At 43.5% G+C, this 26,936-nt stretch overlaps 1 protein-coding gene across 1 annotated transcript in view; it reads right to left on the reverse strand.

Annotated features, from left to right (window-relative positions):
* Window positions 1–8,189: 8,189 nt before the first annotated feature.
* The window catches only part of gpr143 (G protein-coupled receptor 143), a 74,504-nt gene continuing 55,757 nt past the window's right edge, over window positions 8,190–26,936 (reverse strand). The window contains exon 8 of the mRNA XM_041198666.1: window positions 8,190–8,501. Within this exon, the coding sequence (XP_041054600.1) occupies window positions 8,190–8,501 (312 nt within the window). The remainder of the gene's footprint in view (window positions 8,502–26,936) is intronic.

The raw sequence follows: 26,936 nt of genomic DNA on the forward strand, positions 1-26,936 counted from the left end.
AAGGCATACCTTTAAACGAAGGGGGAAATTAAAAATTTCAGTTCACAACAATACTCATTGACGTAATTTTGCCACAAAATGCCATATATTTTCATTCTTAAAACATATTGGATTGAGAATTTAATTTGGGATCTTATTTCCCCATAGAAGGTTGAACTACCCAAAATAAATGTTATTTTAAAAAATGACATGGCTGGGCTCTAAAATAATTATTAAAATATGTAGACAAAATGCATCCTGAGCTAATCATAAAAAGGTGATGTTTAGCATGTTGACATCATCATAAAGCACAATGCCATATAGGGGGATGGAAAGGGGAGGGAGGGAAAGAGAGGGGGAGAAGAAAGGAAGAGGGAGGGAGAGATAAATCACTAGAGTGAGCAGTGCTGCTGGAGGTCAGTTTCCTGAAAAATCCTGAACTAAGGAAAAGACCTTTAGATGGTCATTGGGCGTTACAGCTCAGCGAAAAGGGAGAAGCAAGTCCATCAGAAGCCGGGAGTGACTTTGAACTGGGTCCTGTATAGACTATAATTATGCAAAGAGCATGCTGTAATGTGGAGTTCTCATTTTGTTTGTTTCAGTAAAAGTCTTAAAACTTGAAATCTTGTGCAATTCCTTTCAAATGGTCACTGGGAATTCAAATCGCATTTTAAAAGCTATCGGTCCCTATGGGGATCAGAACAGGAGGCTAAGACCACAGGACTCCAACCCAAGCTCCAGCATGTGTATGGGATCAGTAAAATTATCCTTTTTTTTGAGATGTTGCAACTTTTAATACCATAGCTGCAAATTTCCTCAGAGCAGCTCCAAGGAAATTCTCAACCATATTTTTGACATTATTTGTGGCAAGTTTTTTGCTTGTCAGGGGAAGGCTTGTTGTTGGGGGAGAATGTTGAGGGAGAATCATATTTTGGACACCCGAACATCAGTGGGGCATGATTAGATGCCTTAAACTTTAACCACAACCATAGATTGCAGTTATTGGCTCCGGTGTGACATTTTCCACTTTTTGTGGATTTGGAGCAAGAGTTGTCACAATGCTGTGACTTGCACATCTATGATAAATCTGTAATTTCACCAGCTGATCAAACATATAACTTTTCAAAAAGGATGTTTTAAAGACAAGAAAAGACACTGACTGAAGATGACTGCCACAAGTCACCTGACATCTGGCATTGCCAATTGACCAGCTTCTGGAAAGCTGAGATATGGAATTACAATTCAAATTTTGCAATTTGAACTGAGACAGAGAAAACTGCTTTAAAATGCTCAGCCATATTCCAAGGCGAAGATGAAAAACAAACAAATCTTCAGACCCATCGAAACTCATCACTATTTAAGGAAGAGACACTATAATGCAAAGTGCTGGATATCGAAACAATGGCTGCCATAAACAGACCTGCCCAAAACCTCTTGGAAATATACAATGGGTCAAGTATAACAGGCCAGGCTGCAGATACTGCAAAAATAATTTGCAAGTGACACAGGTAGTGTCAAGAAAGTTTTGAGCAAAGGAAACCAGCTGAAAAGCTGCACTCTCTCTCCCCCTCTCTTTTGGAAAAAGTGTGTGCCACCCGCTTTGAGAAGTCAATTATCAGGAACCTACCAGTGAACCGAGATCTTGTAATAATCGCAACATCTTCCACATTTGATGGCATCTAAGGAATCAGCTAGCCTAAATTGGCCACACGTTTAACAATCTACAACTCAAAAACAACTAAAGGACATTTAACCACATATTCTTTTAACTTTTTTTTTACTGGACTCTAACTTCCCTTATTTCTGATGTGTGTGCATGTGTGTGTGAGACGTTGTGTTTTTATTACTTTTTGCCTCGGGTTTAGTGGTTAATAAATTTGTTCTTTCTCTAATTCAAGAAGACCTTGTTTGATTGGCTCCTTATTGCTCATTCTGCATAAATAGTTAAATAGATTCTGAAACGTAGACATTTAAAACCTTTGTCGTGACCAACCAAGGAGGTCCTTCTCGCCTGGTCATAACAGACTGACTGCCTATGTGTTGTTAATTTTGGTGTTGTTTGTGCTGTAGAATCTCAACCTCAAAAGAACCGAAATGTGACTTCTTGCATGTCCAGTATTTCACATTGTTCCCTCTTATTATCTATCAGCCTTGACTGGATTTGAACCCTGCTCTGAGGCTGATGCAACTTTAATTAACAAAGAGTTAAACAGCAGCAGTATTTAACTGCATTAAACACAGAAATCATATATAATTCCCCCCAAACAGTAACTTTCATTGACTGATGCCAAAGTTTGTCACTGGATTGATAACTTCCATTCACTGACATCACGTTGAACAGCAGAAAGCGCCTGCATTCATTCAGAATAAAAAAAACCACACAGAAAACCTTTTCAGCAATGCAAGAGTAACCACAGTGAATGAATTCAAGGCAATTACACAGTCATTTAATTCAGATTTTAAGAATTTTAAACTGGCCGCAGTAGCACTCCGTGTAACTGTCTTAAAGGACTATTTTGAGACTGGCTAGCTGATGGGACTGTCAGTCCCTCTGTTGCTTTAGGTCATTCAGGCAGCTGTTTTCAGTAGCACTAGGCCCACAACAGATCCATAATGACCCTGATGTTCAATGGGCTAATACTGTACTAAAGCTCCACACATTTATCAGAAGTTTTCACAGTTGCTAAGCCATTTATTTAACTCTGTTAAAATAGTAGAGAGAAATTTTCAGACAGCCTTTGAATGCTAGTTTACCATAATGTCATTTCAGAACTTGCATATCAGAGGGTGCCAGAATAATCTTTCTGGTGTCAAAACTTATGAGGAAAAGCCAATTTTCACTGAGTAAGCAGTCTTCAGTGCTTTTAAATATTTCCGCCTTTCCCAAAGACAATGCCTTTTCCTGGCACCAGTCACCTTAGATGCTCTGTTGAGTGTGAGCTTGGACTAAGTGCTAGCAGGATATTTGAGTAAGGAGGCTAAGACTATCAAGCCCGATCCCCCTTTCCCTGAAGTAGAATTCCCATGTGCAATCTCTGGGAAAGTCACTGGACAACAAGCAGGGGCAGGCACCCTAGCTGATTTTTCCTCTTTCATGTCACAAGTGATGAGACAAACTGCAATATTATTACTATTGCCTTGACTATCTAACACAGCACATCACAGGCTTCAAACTTTCCTATTCCATGCCAAAATAATAAACACTTTGTCTTTGGCCTTAAGTAGCAAGGTTAATTACTTTTAAAATAGAGATTGCCCCCTTGTCAAAGTAGCTGGCCTGAGTTCCATGGACTGTAAGAAGAAACATTTGGCCACTTAACTAAGATAAAAGCTCCCTTTGATGTGAGGAGTATGCCTAACATGTTAAAGTATATTATAGTTGCCATCAAGTCCAAAGAACCTAGCATTATTAGTCAGGTTGGTTGAAAGGTTGAAAGGGAACAAATTATTCTTAGCAGTGTGAAGTGGCAGCTAGCAATGTTTGTGGGCAGTTTACTAAGAAAGAAGGCTATTGTATGTAGAGTACAATAAATAATTCCTAATTGTGTCAAATATTAAGGTCTTTTAATTGGAGATGTATGAAAGTCACACAAAGAGAGAAGACACAAAAATATCAGACTACCATCTCACTGTTTACTGGGAAGGTAGACGGCAGACTTTAGACTATTAAAATTTAGTTTACAAAAGACAATTTTTAAAGAAGATTGTTTTTACATCAAATAAATCCAATGGATAAATGTCAGCCTTGATGACTATGTTAGTTCTGTTTATTGTGCCCTTACATGCTTGATAGTGTACACAGTTTGGTGAGAAGAGCTTCGGTATTACCACCAAAGACTGACATTTCAGAGATAAAAGCAAAATACTGTGGATGCTGGAAATCTGAACTAAGAACAGAAAACGCTGAAAAAAACTCAGCAGGTCTGACAGCATCTGCGGAGAGAGAAACAGAGTTAACGTTTCGAGTCCGATTGACTCTTCTTCAGAGCTACCAGAAGGAATTGAGAGGGTTGTTCTACTAAACGATCATCTCAGCTGTTTACATTGCAAATTATTACTGCTGCTCCAAAGCATTTTGCATAAGTATTTGCTTCTGTGAATCATTTAAACATGAATGAATTTGGTCATTAGTTTAGTCTATATGAAATGGTCTAGCGTGATTAAAGTTTTACCTTCAGATTGACTGAAAGCATAATGTATATCCTATACAAACCCAAAACAAGCAATTTACTGTGATCAGGCTTATTCAGTAGATCTAGGCTCTGCTAACTCAGTATATCAGAGAGCAAAAGTCATGGCCTGTTTACTAAAACTGTTATCAAGTTATTTGTAAGAGAAAAGATGTTGGGAAAGCCCAAAAATGACCAATTTTGTCAGAACCAGCAAATGTTATGGATGAACAGCTTATAAACAGGAACAGAGCCAGGGAAAAACAGTGAGGGGGAAAAAGAGACAGGTCTGTGATTGGGTACAGGACAAAGAGATGATTAAATAATAGAAGTGATAATGGTGTTACAAAAGGACGTTCTCATTAGAGAAAGTAAAAGGCATCTGATGAATATATGCACAATTGTCAACTTGCGCAATGATAGTAATGCACAGAAGAAATTAAACCCATTGAGGTTTCAACAACCAGTGACCTGACCAGTCAGCAGTACTGTCCTGGTGATTTGGCACATCATGTAACATCATACTGAAGTTTTTCTGAGCACTTAAAATGACAATGAGAAGTTCAATGTGGCAATGGTGCAGCAAGAGATGTATTCAAAGCTTTGATTTGTGTTGGACAATAAATATAGGTCAAATAAAAAACAAGTGGCTGCATTGCTTGTAATCTTCCAAAATTCCTCAGATTCTGGGAAGGTCTTAATGGATAGGCACTTCAAGAAAGGGGAGAAGGAGGCAGATAGCACTCCACCACTGACGCACAGTAGCAGCAGTGTGTACCATCTACAAGATGCACTGCAGGAATTCACCAAGGCTCCTTAGATGGCACCTTCCAAACCCACGACCACTACCATCTAGAAGGACAAGGACAGCAAACAGGTGGGAACACCACCACCTGGAAGTTCCCCTCCAAGTCACTCACCATCCTGACTTGGAAATATATCACTATTCCTTCACTGTTGCGGGGTCAAAATACTGGAATTCCTTTCCTAACAGCACTGTAGGTGTACCTACACCACATGGACTGCAGCGGTTCAAGAAGGCATCTCACCACACCTTCTCAAGAGCAACTAGGGATGGGCAGTAAATGCTGGCCCAGCCAGCGAAGCCCACAGCCCGTGAATGAATTAAAAGGACTAACTGGCCTACAGTTTCCCAACACCTGTCACTGGGGGAAAAGGCTGGAATCCATTATTAAGGTCATAGTAGCAGGACATTTAGAAAAAGCATAACACAATCAAGCACAGTCAACATGGTTTTATGAAAGGGAAACAGTGTTTCTCAAATTTATTAGAGTTCTCTGTAGGGTAGATAAAGGGGAAATCAGTAAATGTAGTACACTTGGATTTCCAAAAGGCAATCAATAAGGTGTCCCATAAAAAGGTTCCTACACAGGATAAGCTCATGGTGTTGGGGGTGATATATCATCATGAATAGAAGATTGGCTATCAAACAGGAAACAGAATCAGAATAAGTAGGTAATTTTCAGGTTGGCAAACTGTAACCAGTGGAATGCCACAGGGATCAGTGGTGGGACCTCAACTATTTACAACCATACTAATGACTTGGATGAATCGACTGAGTATATTGTAGCCAAATTTGCTGATGATACAAAGATAGGTAGGAAAATAAGTTGTTAGGAGGATACAAAGAGTCTGCAAAGGGATAGAGATAAGTTAAATGAGTGGGCAAAAATTTGGCAGATGGAATATAGTATGGGAAACTGTGAGGCTGTCCACTTTGGCAGGAAGAATAGGAAAACAAATATTATTTAAATAGAGAGAGACTGCAGAATGCTACAGAGGGATCTGGGTGTTCATGTACATTAATCTCAAAGTTAGCAAGCAGGTACATCAAGCAATTAGGAAGACAAACAGAATGTTAGCCTTTATTGCAAGCAGAATGGCATATAAACATAAGGAAGTCTTGTTACAACTGTACAGGGCATTGGTGAGACAGAACCTCGAGCACTGCCTACAGTTTTTGTCTCCTTACTAATGGAGGGATATGATTTCATTGAAGGGAATTCAAAGAAGGTTCACTAGTCTGCTTCCTGGGATGAGGAGGTGTCTTATGAGGAAAAGTTGAGCAGATTGGGCCTAAGCTCACTGAAGTTCAAAAGAATGGGAGGTGATCTTATTGAAACATAAAAGACTCTGAGGGGGCTTGACTAGGTAGATGCTGAGAGAATGTTTCCCCTCACGGGGGAATTTAGACCTAGGGGGCACAGTTTAAAAATAAGGGGACTTCCATTTAAGATGGAGACAAGGAGGAACTTCTACACTCAGAGGCCTGTTAATCTTTAGAATTCTCTGCCCCATAGAGTAGTGAAGGCTGCAAGGCTTGAATTGGGCAGATTTTTGATCTACAGGATAGCCTATATTATGAGGGAGCAGACAGGAAAGTACAGTTAAGTCCACAATCAGTCAGCCATGATTTTATTGAATGGTGGAGCACACTCAAGGGACCAAATGGTCTACTCCTGCCCCTATTTCTTACATTCTTATGTACCATAGATGCCAGAGTACAAGTCGACTTCTGGGGCCTCGAAAAATCCCTCCAAAAATTGGGGTCAACTTATACGTCAAGTATAAAAGTGAACTGCTGGCAAGGGTGTGGTGGTCACCATTTTGAAAGGTCATCAGCATCCAACACAAAGAGTAGGCATGTCTTAAACTCCACACATCTTCACACATTTCTCGCTTCATAGATGCTGCCTGACTTGCTGAGAATTTCCAGCAGTTTCTGTTTTTAGATTTCTAGCATCCACAATAAGCAAGTTTTTGAGGAACATCTATTTATATTTGAGATTGATCTATTTAGGTTATTTAAAAAGGGATATTACTTGATTAAAAAATGCAGCATATAAAATGCAGTATTGCTAAGTGTTTTTTCTTCTTGGATTTTGAAAGTATAATTAAAAGTAGAAGGGGTAGCACCTAGCCTATTAGTCCAAACGATACACCACCACTTGATTTCCAACAAAAATCTCATGAGTTTGAATACAGGCATTTTTGTCATTTGAATTAATGTTCTCTCTACCACAATATGGAGCATCAAACATTGAGAGACAACAACTTGTGTTTATATAGCACCTTTAACATAGTAAAATGTGCCAAAGTACTTCCACTACAGCATTATCAAATAAAATGTGATACTAAGGCAAATGGGGATATGTTAGTGCCGATGACCCAAAGCTTGGTCAAAGAGGTAGGTTTTAAGGAACATTATAAAAGAAAGCAAGGCAGAGGGGATTAGGGAAGGAATTCTGAGCTTAGGGCCTTGGTAGCTGAAATCATGGCCACCAATGCCAGAAGAGTTAAAATCAGGGGTCTCAAGAGGCTAGAATTGAAGGAGCACAGATATCTCAAGAGGGTTCAACTTTACTGGGGGGCAAGGTGTGACCAGCCTGGAGGCTTTTGGTGGTGGTGGTGGTGGTGGTGGTGGTGGTGGTGGTAGGGGTGGTGCAGTTACAGCCAGGCTCTACCATGGGAAAAAGGGAAGGAAGGAAAGAATGAATGAAAATAATGGGAGAAATAATATGTTAGAAAGGAAAGGATGAAGGAAAGAAAGAAAGGAAAGAAAGTACAAGAAGCTCCCACAAGCAGCAATATGATAATGACCAGATAACCAGTTTTTGTGATGTTGATTGAAGGATAAATATTGACCAGGACACCGGGGATAACTCACCTACGAGACACTGCCATGACTGAAGCAGTGCCAAAAATGATCAATAAATCATGAAGTAGTGTTAACGCGGGATTGGATTTTAGAAACTCATAGATAGTGGGAATCAATGAGTTGGAACGAAAGAGTGTGCAATACATCTTGATGTCAGCCCAGTTGTGGGGAGGAGGGTGAAACAGAGATTTTCACTTCAATCAGGCGATCTGTTGATTGATCATAGACCAATATTGATAGTCAGAGAGAAATCTATAACCTAGACTCTCTTCTTTCGTAGATCAAAACTTTCAAGGTGATTAAACAAAGGATAGGTAGCAATGGAAGTTATGGAATTGTTCCTGATATTTTTAGGAAGCCAGTTACAGCCCCTGATAGATGGGGGAGATCTTTACAAAGAAACCATTTGCTTTCCCATTACCTTCTGAGAGGACAGAAAGCTCATCGTTATTTTCGTGACCATTTTCAGTTATCATCTTTTCATGTTCTTGAAGATATCCGGGATAATTGAGTGAGGCTGCCACCGGATCGTCATAAACATTTTCTGCTGTAGCAGAGGTTGTTGGCAAATCCCAAGGTATCTCGTGCCTCTGAAACCAGAAATCAAAGTCCCACCCAGTCCAGCCATAAAATGCCAACGTGCTGAGAAAGCCTTGCATTGGATTCAAGATACTCTGCAAATGAAAACAAGATTAGGTTTACAAATATACACTGAGCACAACAGTACTATCACCATGTATAGCATTCAAGGACCATTTGCTTAACCTTCAGAGCACTGCAGCCTCTATTCTAAACAGAGATACCATTTGAAAAGGCTTAATTTTCCCAACACTGGCAAATAAAAAGGCTTATACAATTAATCCACTGGTAACCTTTAACCCTATTTGTCCTTGACGGTTCTAATTGGCCGCCATGGATTTGGCTGAAATCACACCAATCTTCTGAAGTTACAGTAACCAATCAAGAGGAGCCCCATAGACAGACACCCTCAGAATTAAAAACAAACACATTTATTTACATATTCATTTATAAATAAATTGAATGACGAACAATCCCAGCCACCTCATCTACTCTGCCAAGCCTACATTCTCGATCCAGCTCAGGTGAACATTGTCTGCAACTGAGCAAAAGGAAAGGAATGGTGCTTGGACCATATCAGTCCCTATGCAATGCACTCACTTCCTGCTTGTGGTGATATCTGAGGACACATTAATTTAAGCCACATTCATTTCAAAGTGAAAACAAAAACAATCCTCGGGTAAGGAGTCAGAGCAATTTTTGAAAAAAAAACACGAGGGGGATGGTTTTGTTGCCAATCCTTCTATACTTCCAGTGCATAATTGAGATAAATACACTTTTTCCACATGAAAAATTGTGCTGTAGTTATTTCTCTCATTTCTTTGTCACGAAATCAATTCCTCCAAATTTTCCTCACACTTTTTGGCTCTTCTGTAATCCACCTGAAGAGTCCTAAATGCCCTCATTAAAATATATGTTAATACTGATCTTGAGACCAAGATCATAACAATGTAACATTTTTTTTAAAAAGAAATCCAAAATCCCAGTTATTTACTGAAAGAATGAAATCAAAATGTTCCACAGTTTAAAACAAATGAATTTTTTCTAAACAAGAGTCAAACAAAGCAAACACTATATACCATCTTGGGTATATATGCTCTGAAACCCAGAATCAGCATAGGTTAATTATGAATTAACAGGCAAATTACAGTTGATTAAGCTATGAATTACACATTAAATGACAGAAAATACTAAAACAGGTCTTACAAATTAACCTTACAGTCCACTCAGCATATATATCATCAGCGTAAGCAATGGCATAGTTGTATGGTCGCTGGACTGGTAATCCAAAGACCCAGGATAATGCTCTGGTGACCCAGGGCAGATGGTGAATTTGAATTCAATAAAAATCTTGAATTAAGAGTATAATGATGACCATGAAACCATTGTTGATTGTTGTAAAAACCTACCTGGTTCACTAATGCCCCTTTAGGGAAGGAAATCTGCCATCCTGGTCTGACCTACCATGTGATTCCACACCCACAGCAATGGCTGTTGTATCAAACTGCTACATAGTCTCAAAAAAGTTATGAAACTGGACGGACAACCTGGCATCGACCTAGGCACTAGAAACGATAATGACAAACCCAGCCCTGTCACCCCTACTAACATCTGGAAGCTAGTGCCAAAATTGGGAGAGCTGTCTCACAGCCTGACATAGTCATCCTCACGGAATCATACCTTACAGACCATGTCCCAGTCACCACCATCACCATCCCTGGTATGTCCTGTCCCACCAGCAGGACAGACCCAGCAGAGGTGGTGGGTGGCACAGTGGTATACAGTCGGGAGAGAGTAGCCCTTGGAATCCTCAACATCGACCCTGGACCCCATGAAGCATCAGGTCAAACAAGGGCAAGGAAACTTCCTTCTGATTACCACATACCACCCTCTGTCAGCTGATGAATCGGTGGCAAGGGCACAGAATGTACTCTGCATGGGGGGGCTTCAATGCCCATCACCAACAGTGGCTCAGTAGAACCACTACTGACCGAGCTGGCCGAGTCCCAAGGACATAGCTGTTAGACTGGGTCTGCAGCAGGTGGTGAGGGAACCAACAAGAGGGATTGACATACTTGACCTCATCCTCACTAACCCAGTATCGGTAGGAGTGACCACCGCACAGTTGTTGTGGAGACAAAGTCCCACCTTCACATTGAGGATACCCTCCATTGTGTTGTGTGGCACTACCAGCGTGCTAAATGGGATAGATTTCGAACAGATTTAGCAACTCAAGACTGGGCAACTACGAAGTGCTGTGGGCCATCAGCTGCAACAGAATTGTACTCGAACACAATCTGTAACCCCATGGCCCAGCATATCCCCCATTCTGTTTTGGTTTCCAATCTGTTTCAGTCTTAGTTGCCTTAGAAACTGGGAGGGTCAATTTCCTTTCTCAGTTTCTCTTTTCAATTGGGGTCTCAAAAGTACAAGCTTTGAAACCACAGATTCCATCACAACAATCAGAATTAAATGACCAGCTCTAAGACAATTCCTCAGTGATCGATGCAATGGCCATCTCATCGTTGAAGTCTTTTCTTTGGTGTAATGCAATCCACTTTTGGCAGAGCCTTACCTCTTTCTCTCCGCTTTTAAGTAAAAGATATATTCTCTCAATCCAGCCCTCATCCTGTAACAGTAATCTTTCCCCCACATGAGTAAGAGCTATTAATCAACATCTTACTAGAGATGGATGGTGTCCATCAATGTACAAATCTCTAGATAAAAGGGGGATGAAAATGAACCCAACACCACCTTTATCCTGACAGCCACCTTGGCTACATCAAGCTGCACATAGACCCTCGGTACACAAACACCAAGTGTCACTACATCCTGAGGTTTATCTTTACCCGTGTTGCAAAAAATGGATCTGGTCACATTGCTGCGGAATGCTCCATTCTGTTGGACTGTGCACTACCATCTGTCCCTTGTGGAAAAGTTGATGCAGAAGAACAGCTTTGCCCACAAGTGCTTCAGGCAGTGGTCTGCATATAACATCCTCAAGACCCAGCAGGGAAAGGTGGATCCTGTTGGATGATTTGACAGAATCCCCCATCATCAGAACTTTCAAACTAGCAGGAAGATGTAGCTCGGCTGATGGCAAGATAGGCCCTGCCTATCATACACTTCACTCATACCCATGCTCTCAGCACCACCACACACTGCCCTCATAGCAGCTGCAATGGGGAAGAGACTGTCACGCACCTCACTCTGGAAAGTGCCTTTGCACAGGAGGTCTGGAAAGACATGCAGTGGTTTTTGTTGAGCGGGACTCACTGCACTACGGGATGTTCCCAGGGACACACATAGACACAAACTGCTGCTGGAGGATCATCAACCCTGTGAAAGAGACTCTTTGGCCTGCCTAAAAGTTCTGGTCTTCCAGTGCAAAGAGTGGTCCACGGCCCTGTGTTGCAGACTGCATCATTCCAAGGTGCAGGCCTACGTGCTGAGAGATGCACTAACCCTTGGGCAGCTGCTGCAAAGGCTCAATGGGAAAAGAACACAGTCTAAAGCCCTCACACCACTGTATGCTGAGGGGCTGGAAACCATGGAAACCCCTCAGGTTGTATCCACCAGAGAATGTTTGACATAAAACGTAAATGAAAACTGTAAATATAACCCGCAGTTGCACATGTAATGAAGCGCCTCAGGGAGCCAGATATCTCATTTACTAAAATAAATTGAACTCCATTGTACTTAAATGTAGTGTCAAATTTGAACTGCTATGTAACATACTTCTACAAATTTTATGAACAAAGGCTGGGATTTTCCGGCCCTGTCGTGGGTGAGGCGCTGCCCCAGCCAGAAGTCCATTGACTTGCGGTGAGACCAGAAGATCCCGGCGGCGGGCGGGTGTGGAAAATCCCGCCCCAAAGTATTTTTTTGACAGAAAGCATCTTAGTGAATAACTAGCAGCAAATAAGCACATCTAAGCTCCATGAATGACAAAAAACAATGGCAGTGTATATTATATTTTATTACAATGAAGTTCAAAGTGAACATAAGCCAACCAATTTTTTCCTAACTGTGTTCTATCCTTGGGCGGCTACATGTGCTTTTCTTTCCCCTATGCCTTGGCGAAGTCCAAGGGCCAGTATCACATACCATGACTGCCTATTCATTCTGTATCAGAGAAGTCATGGGAACTCTGATTAGTAGCTTGCTTGCAGCACCAAACCACATGTCCGGTGATAGCACCAGCAGCCAAGGAACAATCTCCACAGTTCCACTGATTGGTGTTCAGAGGGTGAAGCCAGAGGCTTGGCATGTGGTACTATCCTGAGACACACCAAGCCAGTTGAAACTAGCCACTGCCCCTTTCCACTGGCCCATGCATCTGCGTCCCCATTCAACATGATGGGCAATCTAATCACATCTTTCAGGGCCCAAAAGTCCCAGACAAGCCACATTCACCACGGCCACCAGAGTAGAGTGCTTTCTATTCTCTCCCGTTGCCACTTGGACTTCAGTCTGTAGATTTGTAACTGGAGGTCTGTATAATGAGAGCTGTAAACTTAGGATTCACAGCCATCTGCTGCCCCACATCCTTGGGCAATAACCTCTGAGTCTGTACACAGTTTATAATGTTCCTTGAAAATTCTTCTTTCCAGGGAGTGCCTATCAGTTCTGGATCCTAGACACCAAAGCCCGAGGTAGCTGCCTCCTCGGCCTGCGATGGGCAGATAGCTCACACTGTCCCTAGTGTCTGGGATGAAGAAGTAAGTGACACAAAGAGTGCGAAGGAGGGGGTTACGGCCAAGAAACATGAGTCAGGAGTTCCATGTATCAACATATGGATGGGGATCAGTCTGCCTTCCCTTTCCATCATTATCTCTCTCAAGTTTCCTCCTTTTCATTATTATCATGGTTGTTCAGGAGGCAGTTGAACCAATGCTGTTTCTCCCCCTTCCTTATGCTATGACAAATCCTCAAAGTCATGCGGGATCTGGCCAGGGCAGATATGGGGAAACTGTTTCCATTGATAGAAGGCCAAGAACCAAAAGATGACACCAGTTTAAGGTGATTGACAAAAGAGGCAATGACTCTAGAGGACAAACCATTTTTACACAGCAAGTGATTACGATCTGAATGCTCTGCCTGAAGGTGTGGTGGAGGCAAAATCAATCGAAGCCTTGAAAAGAGGATTGGACAATTATCTGAAGAGAAATCATTTGCAGGACTACCGGAAAAAGGCAGGAGTGAGACTAGGCAAGTTGTTCTTACGGAGGGCCAGCACAGGCACAACAGGCTCAATGGCCTCTTTCTGTGCAGTAACCATTCTATAATTCAGTGAAGGAGGGGAGGAGCAATGAACTGAACAGCAGTGCCCCACTGAGATCAAAGAGACGGAAAAGGATGTGGAAGTCTACGGCATTTCCCCCAACTTAGTCTACTGCATTCGTTGCTCCCAATGCGGTCTCCTCTACATTGGAGAGACCAAATGCAGACTGGGTGACCACTTTGCAGAACACCTGTGGTCTGCCTGCAATAATGACCCAAACCTCCCTGTTGCTTGCCATTTTAACACTCCACCCTGCTCTCTTGCCCACATTTATGTCCTTGGCTTGCTGCATTGTTCCAGCAAACTGGAGGAACAGCACCTCAACTTCTGACTAGGCACTTTACAGCCTTCCGGACTGAATATTGAATTCAACAACTTTAGATCTTGAACTCCCTCCTCCATCCCCACCCCCTTTCCGTTTCTTCCCCCTCCCTTTTGTTTTTTCCAATAATTTATATAGATTTTTCTTTTCCCACCTATTTCCATTATTTTTAAATCTATACCTTTTATGCCCTGTTAGTCTTATTCCACCCCACCCCCACTAGAGCTGTAACTTGCGTGTCCTGCCATCCATCTTAATTAGCACATTCGTTTAGATAATATCACAACCTTCAACACCTCTTTGTTCTTTTGTCTGTGACATCTTTTGATTATCTGCTCCTATCACTGCTTGCTTGTCCCTACAACTACACACCAACCCCCCCTTAAACCAGCTTATATTTCAGCCCTCTCCTAATTTTACTCAGTTCTGTTGAAGTGTCATGAGGACTTGAAACGTCAACTTTTTTCTTCTCCGCCGATGCTGTCAGACCTGCTGAGTTTTTCCAGGTAATTCTGTTTTTGTTGTGGGTGTAATGTTAATGAACAATGGCAGGGCAGCAGAGGTGTTCAGTTACTAAGCTGGCGCTGGCAATATGTTGCTGCCCTTGTCATCACCCACAAGACCAGAGTGCCTCCCCATGAGCTCTGTCACTTTCTCCTTGCAGGGCATTCTTTGATTTAAAACAGGGACATCCTCTCTTACAGGCATTGTACTCCAATTTTTCCCATGGTGTGAATCAGGGCAACACCAGCAGTTGTGTGCCCCGTGGGAGAGTTGAAGAGATGTGTTTGCATCATCCTGGTTTAGTGAAGGGAGTGAGTTTTAGGATTGCGTGTGTGAAATGAATTGCTGTTAGGGCTGCTGTACACCCATTTGTGAAATATCCTCAGTTTGAGCCTCCTTAACCAGATCACACTGTGAAGGATTAGTTATACAGGTTACACAATTCCCATTTTTACTTCTCTTTAGTTCTGAAGAAGAGTCATACAGTCCCGAAATGTTCAATCTGTCTTTCCCTCCACAGGTGCTGTTAGACCTGCTGAGTTTTTCCAGGATTTTTTGTTTTTGTTTCAGATTTCCAGCTTCCATAGTATTTTGCCTTTACCTTATACAGGTGTTTCTTTAAGAGAGTAGAGGAGTGTGCTGGTACCCAGGGACAATATCCAGTTTGATGCTTTGCCTGAAGAAGGACTAAAAGGCAGATAAAGAAAGTGGCGATGCAGATCAGCCATGGTCTAACTGAACGGCAGTGTAGACTTGAAGGGCTGAATGGTCTGCTCCTGTTCCAGTGTCCTGCTAGATTCATTCGACACCTCGTAGCACTGGTTTGCAATCGCAGAACTAAGTGCGACTGCAGCCCCCACACAAACAGAAGGTTTGCCAACACAGATCACCTGGGAGTTGGTACCTTCATCCACTATACTTCCACCAGGAGGGGTCGGAAGTGAGAGTCTGTAAAAACTCAGTGGTCTTCATGCCTGGCTGCTTCTTCCAGTGGTGACTGTTGTACATATTTGGAAATGTCAGAAAAACAGGTTGACAAGGCAAACAGTGAAGTTAGTCAAGTGAATGAGCTAAATATTACAGATTCCTTCACTGATTTATTCCACAGCTTGCTGCTGAAGTGTTCAGCTCAAACTGTCTTCTTAAACCACTGCACTCCAATTTCCGTACACTCCATCACACTGCACCAGTTTTACACAAGATTTACATCGATCACTACTCCAGTGGAAATGCAAATGAACTGAGTTAGCAAACAGTAAATATTTTTCTTGAATACTTGCAGAGCAGACATAAGTCATTTTTTATTGGCATTAAGAATAAATTAGCTCAAGGTGTTGAGATAGTTTCTTTAAGTTTGCCTTTCAAACTTAAAGGAACATATTGCATTTCCAATCTTTAACATCATCTGGGGGAGAATTATGCTGTAAATCCCTTTCTGGCGATATACGCCAGTAATTTCTGAGCAGGGTTCTCCCAATCATCTGCCTTCCCTTTGGCAGAAGATGAGCAGATACCCCAGAGAAACAGCATGTAGCATCATTTAAACTGTTTCCCTGGAAATTCCTGCAATCTTTCACCAATATTATGGAACAGATCTGGGAACTCCTGCAGAAATGCTACCCCAAAGCACCAGGCACAAGGAAAACTGGGACTTCAGCAAATCACAGATGATATTGTTAGTCTCATTCATGAATGCAGCCAAGACAGCTCAAGTCCACCCCCTGGTGTCTGGTGTCCATATGTATTCCACTTGCACATCGAGCACAAAGGTGCATGGGATAACAATTTCAGTGGAAAGTTGCTGTTTGCCCTGATGCCACAGATCCAAAATTCTCTATATAAATTATGCCTGGGTACTGCTTTCCTCTCAATATTTTTCTATATATTTTTTGTAAAACTTAATAACCTAACATTTTTAGAAATGATTATTTCTGGAAGGAAAAAATGACATACTGTCAAAGCTTTTTGTCTTGCACTCATCAGGACACATGCAAGAATGTCAAACTTCAAAGGGATTCCTGTGCCTGTCCTGATGAGTGCAAGATGAAAAGCTTCGACAGCATGCCTCTTTCTTCAGCAAGACTCAAGTTCTGTACTGCTAAGCGACTGTTTTTTCAAATGGTTTTATTCCATGAAATAAATATGAGTTAGTATATTGCAGGATAATTAATGTGAAGAATGACTAGCAAGCAAATGATGCAGAGAACAGCTTGAATTTTCACATATTGCAGTTTTCATACTTGTGCTGCTCTACTTTTGTCTTCATTGAAGCTAAGCAAGACTGGCGACAAAATTCCACTGTGGAGCACCACTGGTCTCAGCACTATGGGAGCCCAGAGGGGCTAAAAATAGCAACCAGTCTGCTACTGACTAATTTTGGCCAGATTGCACCCATCACCATCTTAGGAAGGAAGGTAGTTCAGTCACCTTGTGCATGCATCAGTAACACCCAGAGTGGGTAGATCAGTGTCAGCCAGTCAGCCACTGCTTTGGTGACCAAGCTGCCATTTGGACCTCACAGGCTTGTTAATGCCCTCTCTTAAACACTCCTAGCTGAACATTCTGCACAACAAACCTCCACCAGTGCTATTGAAAGGCATCAGCAAGAGTCTTTCAGAAGAGGTGCTTCCGCCTTTCTTTTGCTGTTGCAGAGTTAGTGGAAATATTATGCGTTGTTGGAGTAGCTCGCACAGGTTCTTTGACTCAAAGGGGAGTGCTGTTGGACATTTGGAAGGAGTGGACTTCGATGGTCACTGAACAGAAAACTTGCTGTCAGGCATTCTTACAGTTGCAATTCCTCTTGGGCGGCAACACAACAGGGAGATGGAGCACAGGAGGGCTCTCAATAGAAAACCATACCCACATAAGGGAGTATTCAGACAGCACTTCTCCTACCTCCACTTCAGCTAGGAGCAGTGTCTGAGGTAACAAGATTCATAAGGAGGTTGTCACTGAACTCCCAACCAGACCTACAGCCACAGAGCCAGATGACAGAGCCAGACGACAACAGCATTGCAGCTGGCTGTCTAGTCATATCAGCCTTCAAATTCTACACCTCAGGATTCTTCCAGGCTAGAACCAGCAACATCACCAATGTCTCTTAGTTCAGCATACATTGCTGCATCAGGAAGGTCAGAGCCTCATACACAAGGAGAAGGCTCTTCTCTAAGCAGAGAGAAGCAGGAAGAGCGGAGAATGTGATTTAGGAGAAGAGTAGGCTTCCCTATGCTGTAGGGAGTCATTAACTTACGCACATGGCTCTGTGAGTGTCACATCACGATGGGGAGATGTACTGCAACCACAAAGGATTCCACTCCCTGAATGCACAGTTGCTGTATGACCAAGGAAAAGGCATCACGTTGGTGAATGCCTGCTATCCTGGCAACAGCAGTGATCCTTTTATCCTGCGCCAGTCAGCCATTTCCATCACTGAACCAGAGGGTGGCTGCTTGGTGACAAAGGCTGCCTGCTCTACACATAGCTCATGACTCCCGTTCACCACCTGAACACACGTGGACAGCACATACGACCAGGAGCATCATGGAGCAAACAATCAGCATTCTCAAACAGCAACTCTGCCTGTTCAGGGAGCCCTCTAATACTCACGGCAGCATCTCTCCAAATTTGTGGCTGTTTATAGAGTTCTACACAACCTAGCAATCACATGGGCCACCAGGCCTTCAGAGGGGACAGGGGATATGAGCCCAGAACTTCACCACTCCAGATGAGCTGTCTGTGAGCAGCTCATCAGACTCTGGTTCCGGTTAAATCAGTACCTTTCCATCTCTCTGTCATGGACCGTCACAGGGTCCTTTTGGCCAAAATCCTGAAATAAAAGACATCACAAAAACCCCTTTCCATAAAAACTTATAACATATCTAATACTTTAAATAATACATGCAAAACTGAACTGTTTGCCCTGGTACATTCCCTTAGTGGCTTCCTTGTGGATGCCTCTGTCTGTCCTTGTGCTCCTATGCAGCGCTACCCAGTGGCTGCAGCATGGCTGGTAGATGGCTGCTGATTTTTAGTGGTGGAGCTCTGCAGGACGCTCTTGAGTAGCTCTGGTCCTTAAGACCCGGCTTCGGACTGCACCACCTCAGCAAGTGTAGCAGCAGTCTGGGCTGGCTGGCTGAAAGGCTGCAGCGGGGCACTGCTGGTACGGCAGTGGTGAGAGCAGAAATACTGACATTCTAGGAGTGAACAGCAGGTTCATGCGCCACAGAGCCACTCACATGCTCCCAGGCCGGCACCTCAACAATCCTAGTAACCTGCTGCAGCACACAAGGCCGGACTGCTGTGGGAGCCTGCAAGCCATGGTGGCAGCAGTCTGAGCCTGTACAGCACCAAACTGGGCTTGGATGGTAAGAAACAGGGTTCTCATGACCGCGGTCTGAGCTTCCACTTGACATTGAGCGATTTTCTGCTGTGCTGCAATGGAAGATGAGATATCAGCCACTAGATGCTGAGTCAACACCGGGCCCGCCGTTGTTGCTGTGAAATTGACCTCCACGCCCAAACTGGAAAGAGTAGCCTCCATGTTCCGCATGAAGTCATGTGAAGCTGGAGCTGAATCCTCCAAGCTCCTTGACAGTGACAAGAGGCTCTGTGGCGAGTCTGCCAATTGCACCAAGCTCCTTGTGTGTGCGCACATGTTGTTACAACCCCCAAAGAGGTCGCTGGGATATGAATTTCCCAGTGACCAAAGCAAAGAATAGAATGACAAGATTTCTCATTTAAGATTGCTATTAAAACAAACTAAAATCAAAATTCATTGCTCGTTGGATAACTAAAACACTAAACTACAGAAAAGTTATACCCCATTAATTTCTTAACAAAACTGAAAATCCCATGACACATATATACATTACACTGCAGCAATATAGGGCAGTATATTATAAGAGGATGGGCAAACTGGACCCCCCACCCCCACCCCCCAGAAGCAATGTTGGCATGGAGCTGATTTGCTCCGTGCCCGCCCAGCCCACAGCTGTAACACACTGCAGGCAGGCTAAATAAGGGAAGCATGGGACTTCTGCCCCTCACTGGGGAGGAAGTCCCACCCTTGGGAGCTGCCAGCCAGTCCCAGCAGCACCAAGGGCACAATAGTGGTTGCTGCTGGGACTACAACCAGGAACAAGAAGTAATCTCATGGGTCCTGGAGCCAGGTAAGCGGGGTCTTGGGCAGGGAGAGTCTGGGTGGTTTAGGGAGGGGGTGGTGTATCTTATAGAACAGGCAGGAACGGATGCTCGCTTAGGCCCGGTGGTGACTCTCCTGATGCGCAAACAGCCCAAAAACCCCAACAAAAATAGTACCCTCCCTTCCTGCCCTTAAAAATCTTTTCAAAAAGTGGCCTGCCCAGGCTGACTGTTTTATGGCGTGGGCAGCATATTACTGGGTTCAACTGGCTTGTTAAGAAGCTCAACTTATCTCTAATTATTTACATCAATATGGTGGGCGGGCTGCCGATTTCAGTGCCCACCCACCGCCTATATTATGTGGGTGAGCTCGGGGTTGGGTGGATGGGAAGGTGGTGGCGTGGGCATCTATCTTATTTTATGTGCCCCTCCTTCTGAAAACACACCCAGTGGAGGCATGTAAAATGCAGCCCGTAGTCTAGCTTTTAAAGTCCCAAGCACCTGGCTTTAATAGGATCTCTTCTCCCTGCCCCTCCAGTGTGAATCATCCAATGTTCTTTTAAACAAAGTCCCCCTCGCTTATTTTTCTGAACATACTCAAATGGACTTCCAGTACCTAAGCACCCTCCGACAACTCTTGGGTCTTTTACCCTCCACAAGCTTCATTTCTTTCAACAGGGTGTCTGTTCTCACCAGCATTCTGCTTGGCAATTAACTCAAAAATGGCCCTCTTTTATTCTGCTTGGCATAGCAGCACCTGTCGTAGCTCCCCAAATCTCTCAATCCAACTAACTCCATGAGTCTGAGAGTCCGTGCGCAGCAAGACCAGTTACTTCCTCCATTGTACCAAGCTACTTGGAAAACATTGGCAGCATTGGACAGAGTCAGCATGGGTTTATGAAAGGGATATCATGCTTGACTAATCTACTGGAATTTTTCGCAGATGTAATGAGTAGAGTTGATGAGGGGGAGCCAGTGGATGTGGTTTATTTGGACTTTCAGAAGGCTTTCGACAAAGTCCCACATCAGAGATTGGTGTGTAAAATTAAAGCGCATGGGATTGGGGTAGTGTATTGAGATGGATAGAAAACTGGTTGGTAGACAGGAAACAAAACGAGTAGGAATAAATGGGTCTTTTTCTGAATGGCAGGCAGTGACTAGTGGGGTATAGCAGGGATTGGTGCTGGGACCCCAGCTTTCAGAATATATGTAATGATTTAGATGAGGGAGCTAAATGTAATATCTCTAAATTTGCAGATGACACAAAGCTGGGTGAGAGTGTGAGGTGTGAGGAGGATGCAGAGATGCTTTAGGGTGATTGGGAAAGCTGAGTGAGTGGGCAAATGCATGGCAGATGCAGTATAAAGTGGATAAATGTGAGGTTATCCACTTTGGTAGCAAAAACAGGAAGGCAGATTATCTGAATGGCTATAAATTGAGAGAGGGGAATGTGCAATGAGACCTGGGTGTCCTCATACACCAGTCATTGAAGGTAAGCAGGTGCAGCAGGCGGTAAAGAAGGCAGATGGTATGTTGGCCTCCATAGCAAGAGGATTTGAGTACAGGAGCAGGGATGTCTTGCTGCAATTGTACAGGGCCTTGGTGAGACCACACCTGGAATATTGTGTGCAGTTTTGGTCTCCTTATCTAAGGAAGGATGTACTTGCTATAGAGGGAGTGCAGCGAAGGTTTACCCAACTGATTCCTGGGATGGTAGGACTGACATATGAGGAGAGATTGAGTTGGTTTGGATTATATTCGCTGGAGTTCAGATGAGGGGGGGTGATCTCAGAAACCTATAAAGTTCTAACAGGACTAGACAGGGTAGATGCAGGAAGGATGTTCCCTATGGTGGGGGAGTCTAGAACCAGGGGTCACAGTCAGAGGATACGGGGTAGACAATTTAGGACTGAGATGAGGAGAAATTTCTTCACCCAGAGAGTGGTGAGCCTGTGGAATTCGCTACCAGAGAAAGTAGTTGAAAACATATAATGTTTTGGCCTCAAGAAGGAGTTAAATATAGCTCTTGGGGCGAAAGGGATCAAAGGATATGGGGAGAAAGCAGGAGCAGGCTATTGAGTTGGATGATCAGCCATGATAATAATGAATGGCGGAGCAGGCTCAAAGGGCTGAATGGCCTACTCCTGCTCCTATTTTCTATGTTTCTATGTATTGAAAGTAAGATGCAAGTTTGAATAAGTTTTGATCTGGGCCTCCATGGCAATGGGTCACATGAGTTTGTCTCCAAGCATATTTTGTAGAAGGCCACAGCCCCCTCTCCAAACTGCTCCATTTTAAATTGAACTAAAGGAGACAGTTTAAAACATAACCATCTGATAAAGTCCAACGGTCATAACAATACCACCCAAAGTCCTCATCAGAGTCCTGAGATGCAGAACTTGGCCTCCACGAAGCTGGAACAGGTGCTACCCTTACCCTCCAGCCTTGCTGCAGCCAACTCATGCCCTGTAGCTCACAACATGCTGACCTTGACTCTATACTATCTTTTAAGCTATACACAATGTGAATCCCTGAGCTGATGGCTGCCATTGTCAGATCAAGTGACTGCTTCTTCATCAAACCTTGTTATTGCCCTTCTTTGAACTGTATGTGCATTGAACTGTATGTAGCGTTTCTGGTATAATGGGTAGGAAATGGAATCTGAAGATTCATTCACTGATCTTGACCACTTGTGTGAGGCCATTGCAATATTTGCTGCTGGGTCTTTGGGACCCACCTCAGGAATTAACCTCCACTGCCACCTGCTCCCGTTGCTTTCACAGCAAATGACTGGAAGACTTCTTGTAGAAGTATGATCTCTCTCCTAAGTTCAACCTCCTGGCTGAAGGTCTCCAGCATTGCACTGGAGAATCTGGCAGCCTTCCCACTGACATGTGGCTCCATTGCTCCTCTTCATTTCTTCTGAGAAATTGTTACAGACTCGTCCCAGATTTGCACTAAGTGCGGTAGCGGGTGGGTAAAATGACATCTTACTTGCTGGCTGCAATGGCAGCTTCTCATGCCGCGTCATCCCAAACCCGCCACATTAATTATGCAATCCCGGGAAACATGGCGTTGCGATGGCGGATGGGCTTTCATTCACCCACCATATCGTCACTTCATCACGCCAGCCGCCATATTTAAAATCCAGGTGCACGCACACATCTCGGTGCTTCCAGCACACAACTATTGTGGTATTCACAAAAGGCAAAAAGACTGCTGCCCGCAGGTTTAGTGACATGTCACTGGAATGCTTTTTTGATGCCATGGAGGCCCGCTGTGATGTCCTCTACCCCTGCTCTGGCTGCAGAAGGGGCAGCAACATTACCACTCTGGCTTGGTAGGCAATGGCAGTGGTGATCAGTGCCAATGCTGCACAGAAGAGGTTGGCCATCCAATGCAGAAAGAGGATGAATGATCTCATCTGTGCCACCAGGGTATGGCAACCATCTCATTACTCTAAACCCACACACTCAAGCCCATCACACATTCACTGGCATCTCACTCAATGTCAGCTCAAGGGACAACACCACCCATTCTCACACACATACCCTAATGTCCATCCGGCTTCATCTCCTCTGGAGACTGTCTTCTCAGCCCTCACCACCTTGAGGCTATTTGCACAAATCAACAAGTGCCCCACAAACACCCTGGGATAACCTTCCCCAGTACAGCCTTTATCCTGCAGTCTCTTCCCTTGCCTGAGACCACTTCTCCCCCTTCCCCAAGCAAGCCCTAGCCCTACAGCCATTGAAAAGCCACTCATGTATGGCTGATCTGGCAGGTAGAGACCTGCCCGTGAGTCCCCTAAAAGTGATGTGATGCTGTCTGAGTGCTGACTGAAGCAGGGCAGACAAACAAACCTTGAAGTCTTGAGCGAAGTGCAGTCTGCCAAGTGCTCGTTGCTTATGTGCTGTTGTGAAACACGTCAGCAAGGCAGGTGATCCAGCAAGGGGCGGGCGGGCGGGGGGGGGGTATGATTCTGGCAGGCTGGCCTAATAACGATATACAGATATATTACAATGAGGTTCCCAACATTTGTTGGTGAGAAACATGGCCTGCCATCGGCGAGCTGAGTGGATGATCACAAACTGGTTTCAGGCTGTCGTGAAACTGATCACACCATATTGACCACTCATGCAACTGAGCATGCCCGATGCCAGTGGTCACAGAAAATCCCAGCCTCAGTTACAGCACCTTCTGCAGCTAAAATGTACCTCTGAGTTAAGAAATGCAGGCTGGCTTTCAGAAGTGCAAGTTAGTTGTAATTGGTGCTAGCCTCGCACACGCCTGGCCCCCCTGCTGAGTGTGCAGTCAGTCAGCAGCGCGTTTAATGGTGGACTGCACACCCCAATCATGGAGATGAGTGCAAAGTTTGCATGCTCCCTGGATCATCTTGATGGGGCACGGGGTCATCATGCATCATAATCCCTGTGCCTGGATGTCAGCCATGTTGAATGTTTAGTCTATAATCTCTTCCTATGCTGGAACAGTGGGCTGAGGGCAATGCAAGCTTCAGTTCCTGCCTATCTTCAATTCCCCCCTATCCCTCAGGCAGAATGCATATTTGGGTTTTGAACTGCAATCATTACTGTGTCCTACCTGGCTTGCCATGGTCATGTGACCTCTGCCATGAAGGAATGTCTGGGGACAGCCAAGATACATTCTGTTCAATAAAGACACTACACTAAACACACTGCAGTCTGTGAACTCATAACGTGGTGTCAGAAGTGGAGCGGAGATTGAGTTTTGAAAAGCTAGAAGGGAAGCCACAGCTACTGAAAGAGGAACACTGAAGTGTTCCAATCTGCTAAAAGCTGAAGAAAAAAAAAACACAGACAAGGAAAAGCTAACACAAAAGCTGAAGGCTGCAAGTAAAATACTGGATGAGACAAAAATGGCTGTAAGTTTTCTACTCCCAGCTCCTGAAATAAAAGGAGATACATGGCAGAACTGACAATTTTTCCACTTACAATGGCAAAATGACAAGATTGCAACAGATTTAATTAACAAGCCAGAGCCAATATGAGTAGCAACACCTTTAACACTGCTGGGGAGAGACTGCTACGTAACTTATGAATGGTATGGTGTTCAACATTAGGGCTAAGTGAAAAAAAGTCCATTGATCAGTATGTGACTGTAGTAATACAGCTTGCAGGATCATGTGAATTTGGACAACTAAAAGATGATATCATTAAAGATAAAATTATCTTAGGAATAAGAGACCCTGCAGTGAGAGCAAGTCAACTGAGAGAGGATAAACCTACTCTCAATAAAGCGATAGATGTGTTTGAAAATGCAGAGGTTGTAAAACGTCAGCTAGAGTACATCTATGGCACAACAGACCAGGAGATAGACATTCCAGGCCAAAAGAGCAGAATAATCACAGACAAAAGGCAGTTTGCAAATATTGACGTGGGACATCATACAAAGGAAAAGAAGGTTGTCCATCATGGGGAAAGCAGTGTTTTAACTACAAGAAGCTGAATCATTTTGTTTGGCTAGAAAGTAGCAAAACAAGCCTATGCAGGTAGCCACTAGGAAGATATCAACCGAATGTCTGCTGAAGCAGTATACACCATACAACAGGTTGGTTCCGTCAAGTCTATAGGTGATAAATGGTTTGCGGTAGTTGCAATGATGACCACAGAAGGAGAGCACCAAGTAAACAAGTAATATCAGAAAGACACTAGCGTATTGTTAGGGGAAAATTAAAAATGCTAAAAGAGAACACTAAGAATTTACTGAAGAACACTTAAAATCTTCAGGCAGACATGGCTACTAAGCATATTAAGAGTTGACGATTACCAGATGAACATTGCACAGCCTTGAGAGTCAGACTAGAGACACAAGGAAGGGCATAAGTTAGATTAGGTGTACTCCCCTCTCAGAGAAGAGGCAGATGGTTTTAGCTTAGATATGGGAAGATGAACAATGGACAAAGAGGGGGCTTTGATGAAACACAAACAGTCTTGAGCTGTGGGAACCAAGGTCTTTGCATAGGTGTTTTAATTTTGATTGGATAATATAATTATGTATACATCCTTTAGAATAATTGGTTAGCAAAATCACATGTTTATGTACTCAGTAGGATAGTGTTAACATGGGACCTATGTGTCGGTTACCGATTGTATGTATTCTAATGTATTATGATAAGAAAAAGTACAAAAGTAATGAAATGTAATCAATCTGGGAGTTGGGTCTTCATTCTTAGGAATGATTGTGGCTCCTTTGCAAATGCTTGAATAAAACTGGTTAAAAAGGAAGCCTGAGTCTCCGTGGTCACTGTGTGGTCGGGGGATTGTAATTTCTCCTCTTCAACTGCCCTTTGTGGTAGTTGCTGGATTGGAGGGAGTACCTTCCTCATGTGTCATGCAAAATTGTGGCCTTCACAAACCTGCGTGAAGTGGCTCAACACGAAGCCCTCAAAAGTAAGGCTGAAGGTATACGATGGCACAATACTCATACAAAGAGGACAAATTAGTCTGAGAGCCCAATGCAATGGCAAGAATGAAGAACTGGGAGTTCCAGGTCATAGACGGTACACAACAACCAGTTATCTCAACTGGAACAAGTCTAAAGCTTGGACTGGTAACCCTAAACATGCCAGAGATTTACAACGTAGCATATAAAACCATTAACCGCTGAACAGACCCTAGCGGAGTACGAAGATGTGTTTACAGGGTTGGGATGTCTACATTGTGGTGAGTGGGAAAATGGCCCTTAATTCATGAGTGAAGAATTCAGCCACTTCACAAAGGGTTGGAAAGTTCAATATTATACATCACCTCCACATTATTCCCAGTCAAACAGAAAGGCTGAAGCAATGGTGAAAATCACCAAAGGGATCATCAAGAAATCCAGCAAATCTAGCACAGATGTATATAAAGCAATGATCAAGTACAGAAACACAATGACTGAGGGCATGGAAAGTAGTCCAGTCCAAAGACTATTGTCATGTTGCACCCAAACTACTCTTCCAATGGCAAAAAAAGCTGCTGAAATCAGAAGTAGTAACAGGCGTGCATGAAAACATCAAGGTGAAACAGCAGAAAACCAAATTTCATTTTGACAAGACTCAAACTATTGTCAGAGTTGAGCACTGGAGATCCGGTCGGGGTACAAACCTTCAATGTTCTCAACAGGAGTCAGCCCATGTGGCAACTTGGGACATGCATAGAGCATTGTCACCTCAATCGTACACGGCGGAAGTGAACGACCAAATGCCACTGCAACCACTGGCATATACACACAACTAGAGAAGCTGTTCCTTCACTGCAG

Source organism: Carcharodon carcharias, chromosome 11 (assembly GCF_017639515.1).
Source record: "Carcharodon carcharias isolate sCarCar2 chromosome 11, sCarCar2.pri, whole genome shotgun sequence".
In the NCBI taxonomy this organism is placed as follows: Eukaryota; Metazoa; Chordata; class Chondrichthyes; order Lamniformes; family Lamnidae; genus Carcharodon; species Carcharodon carcharias.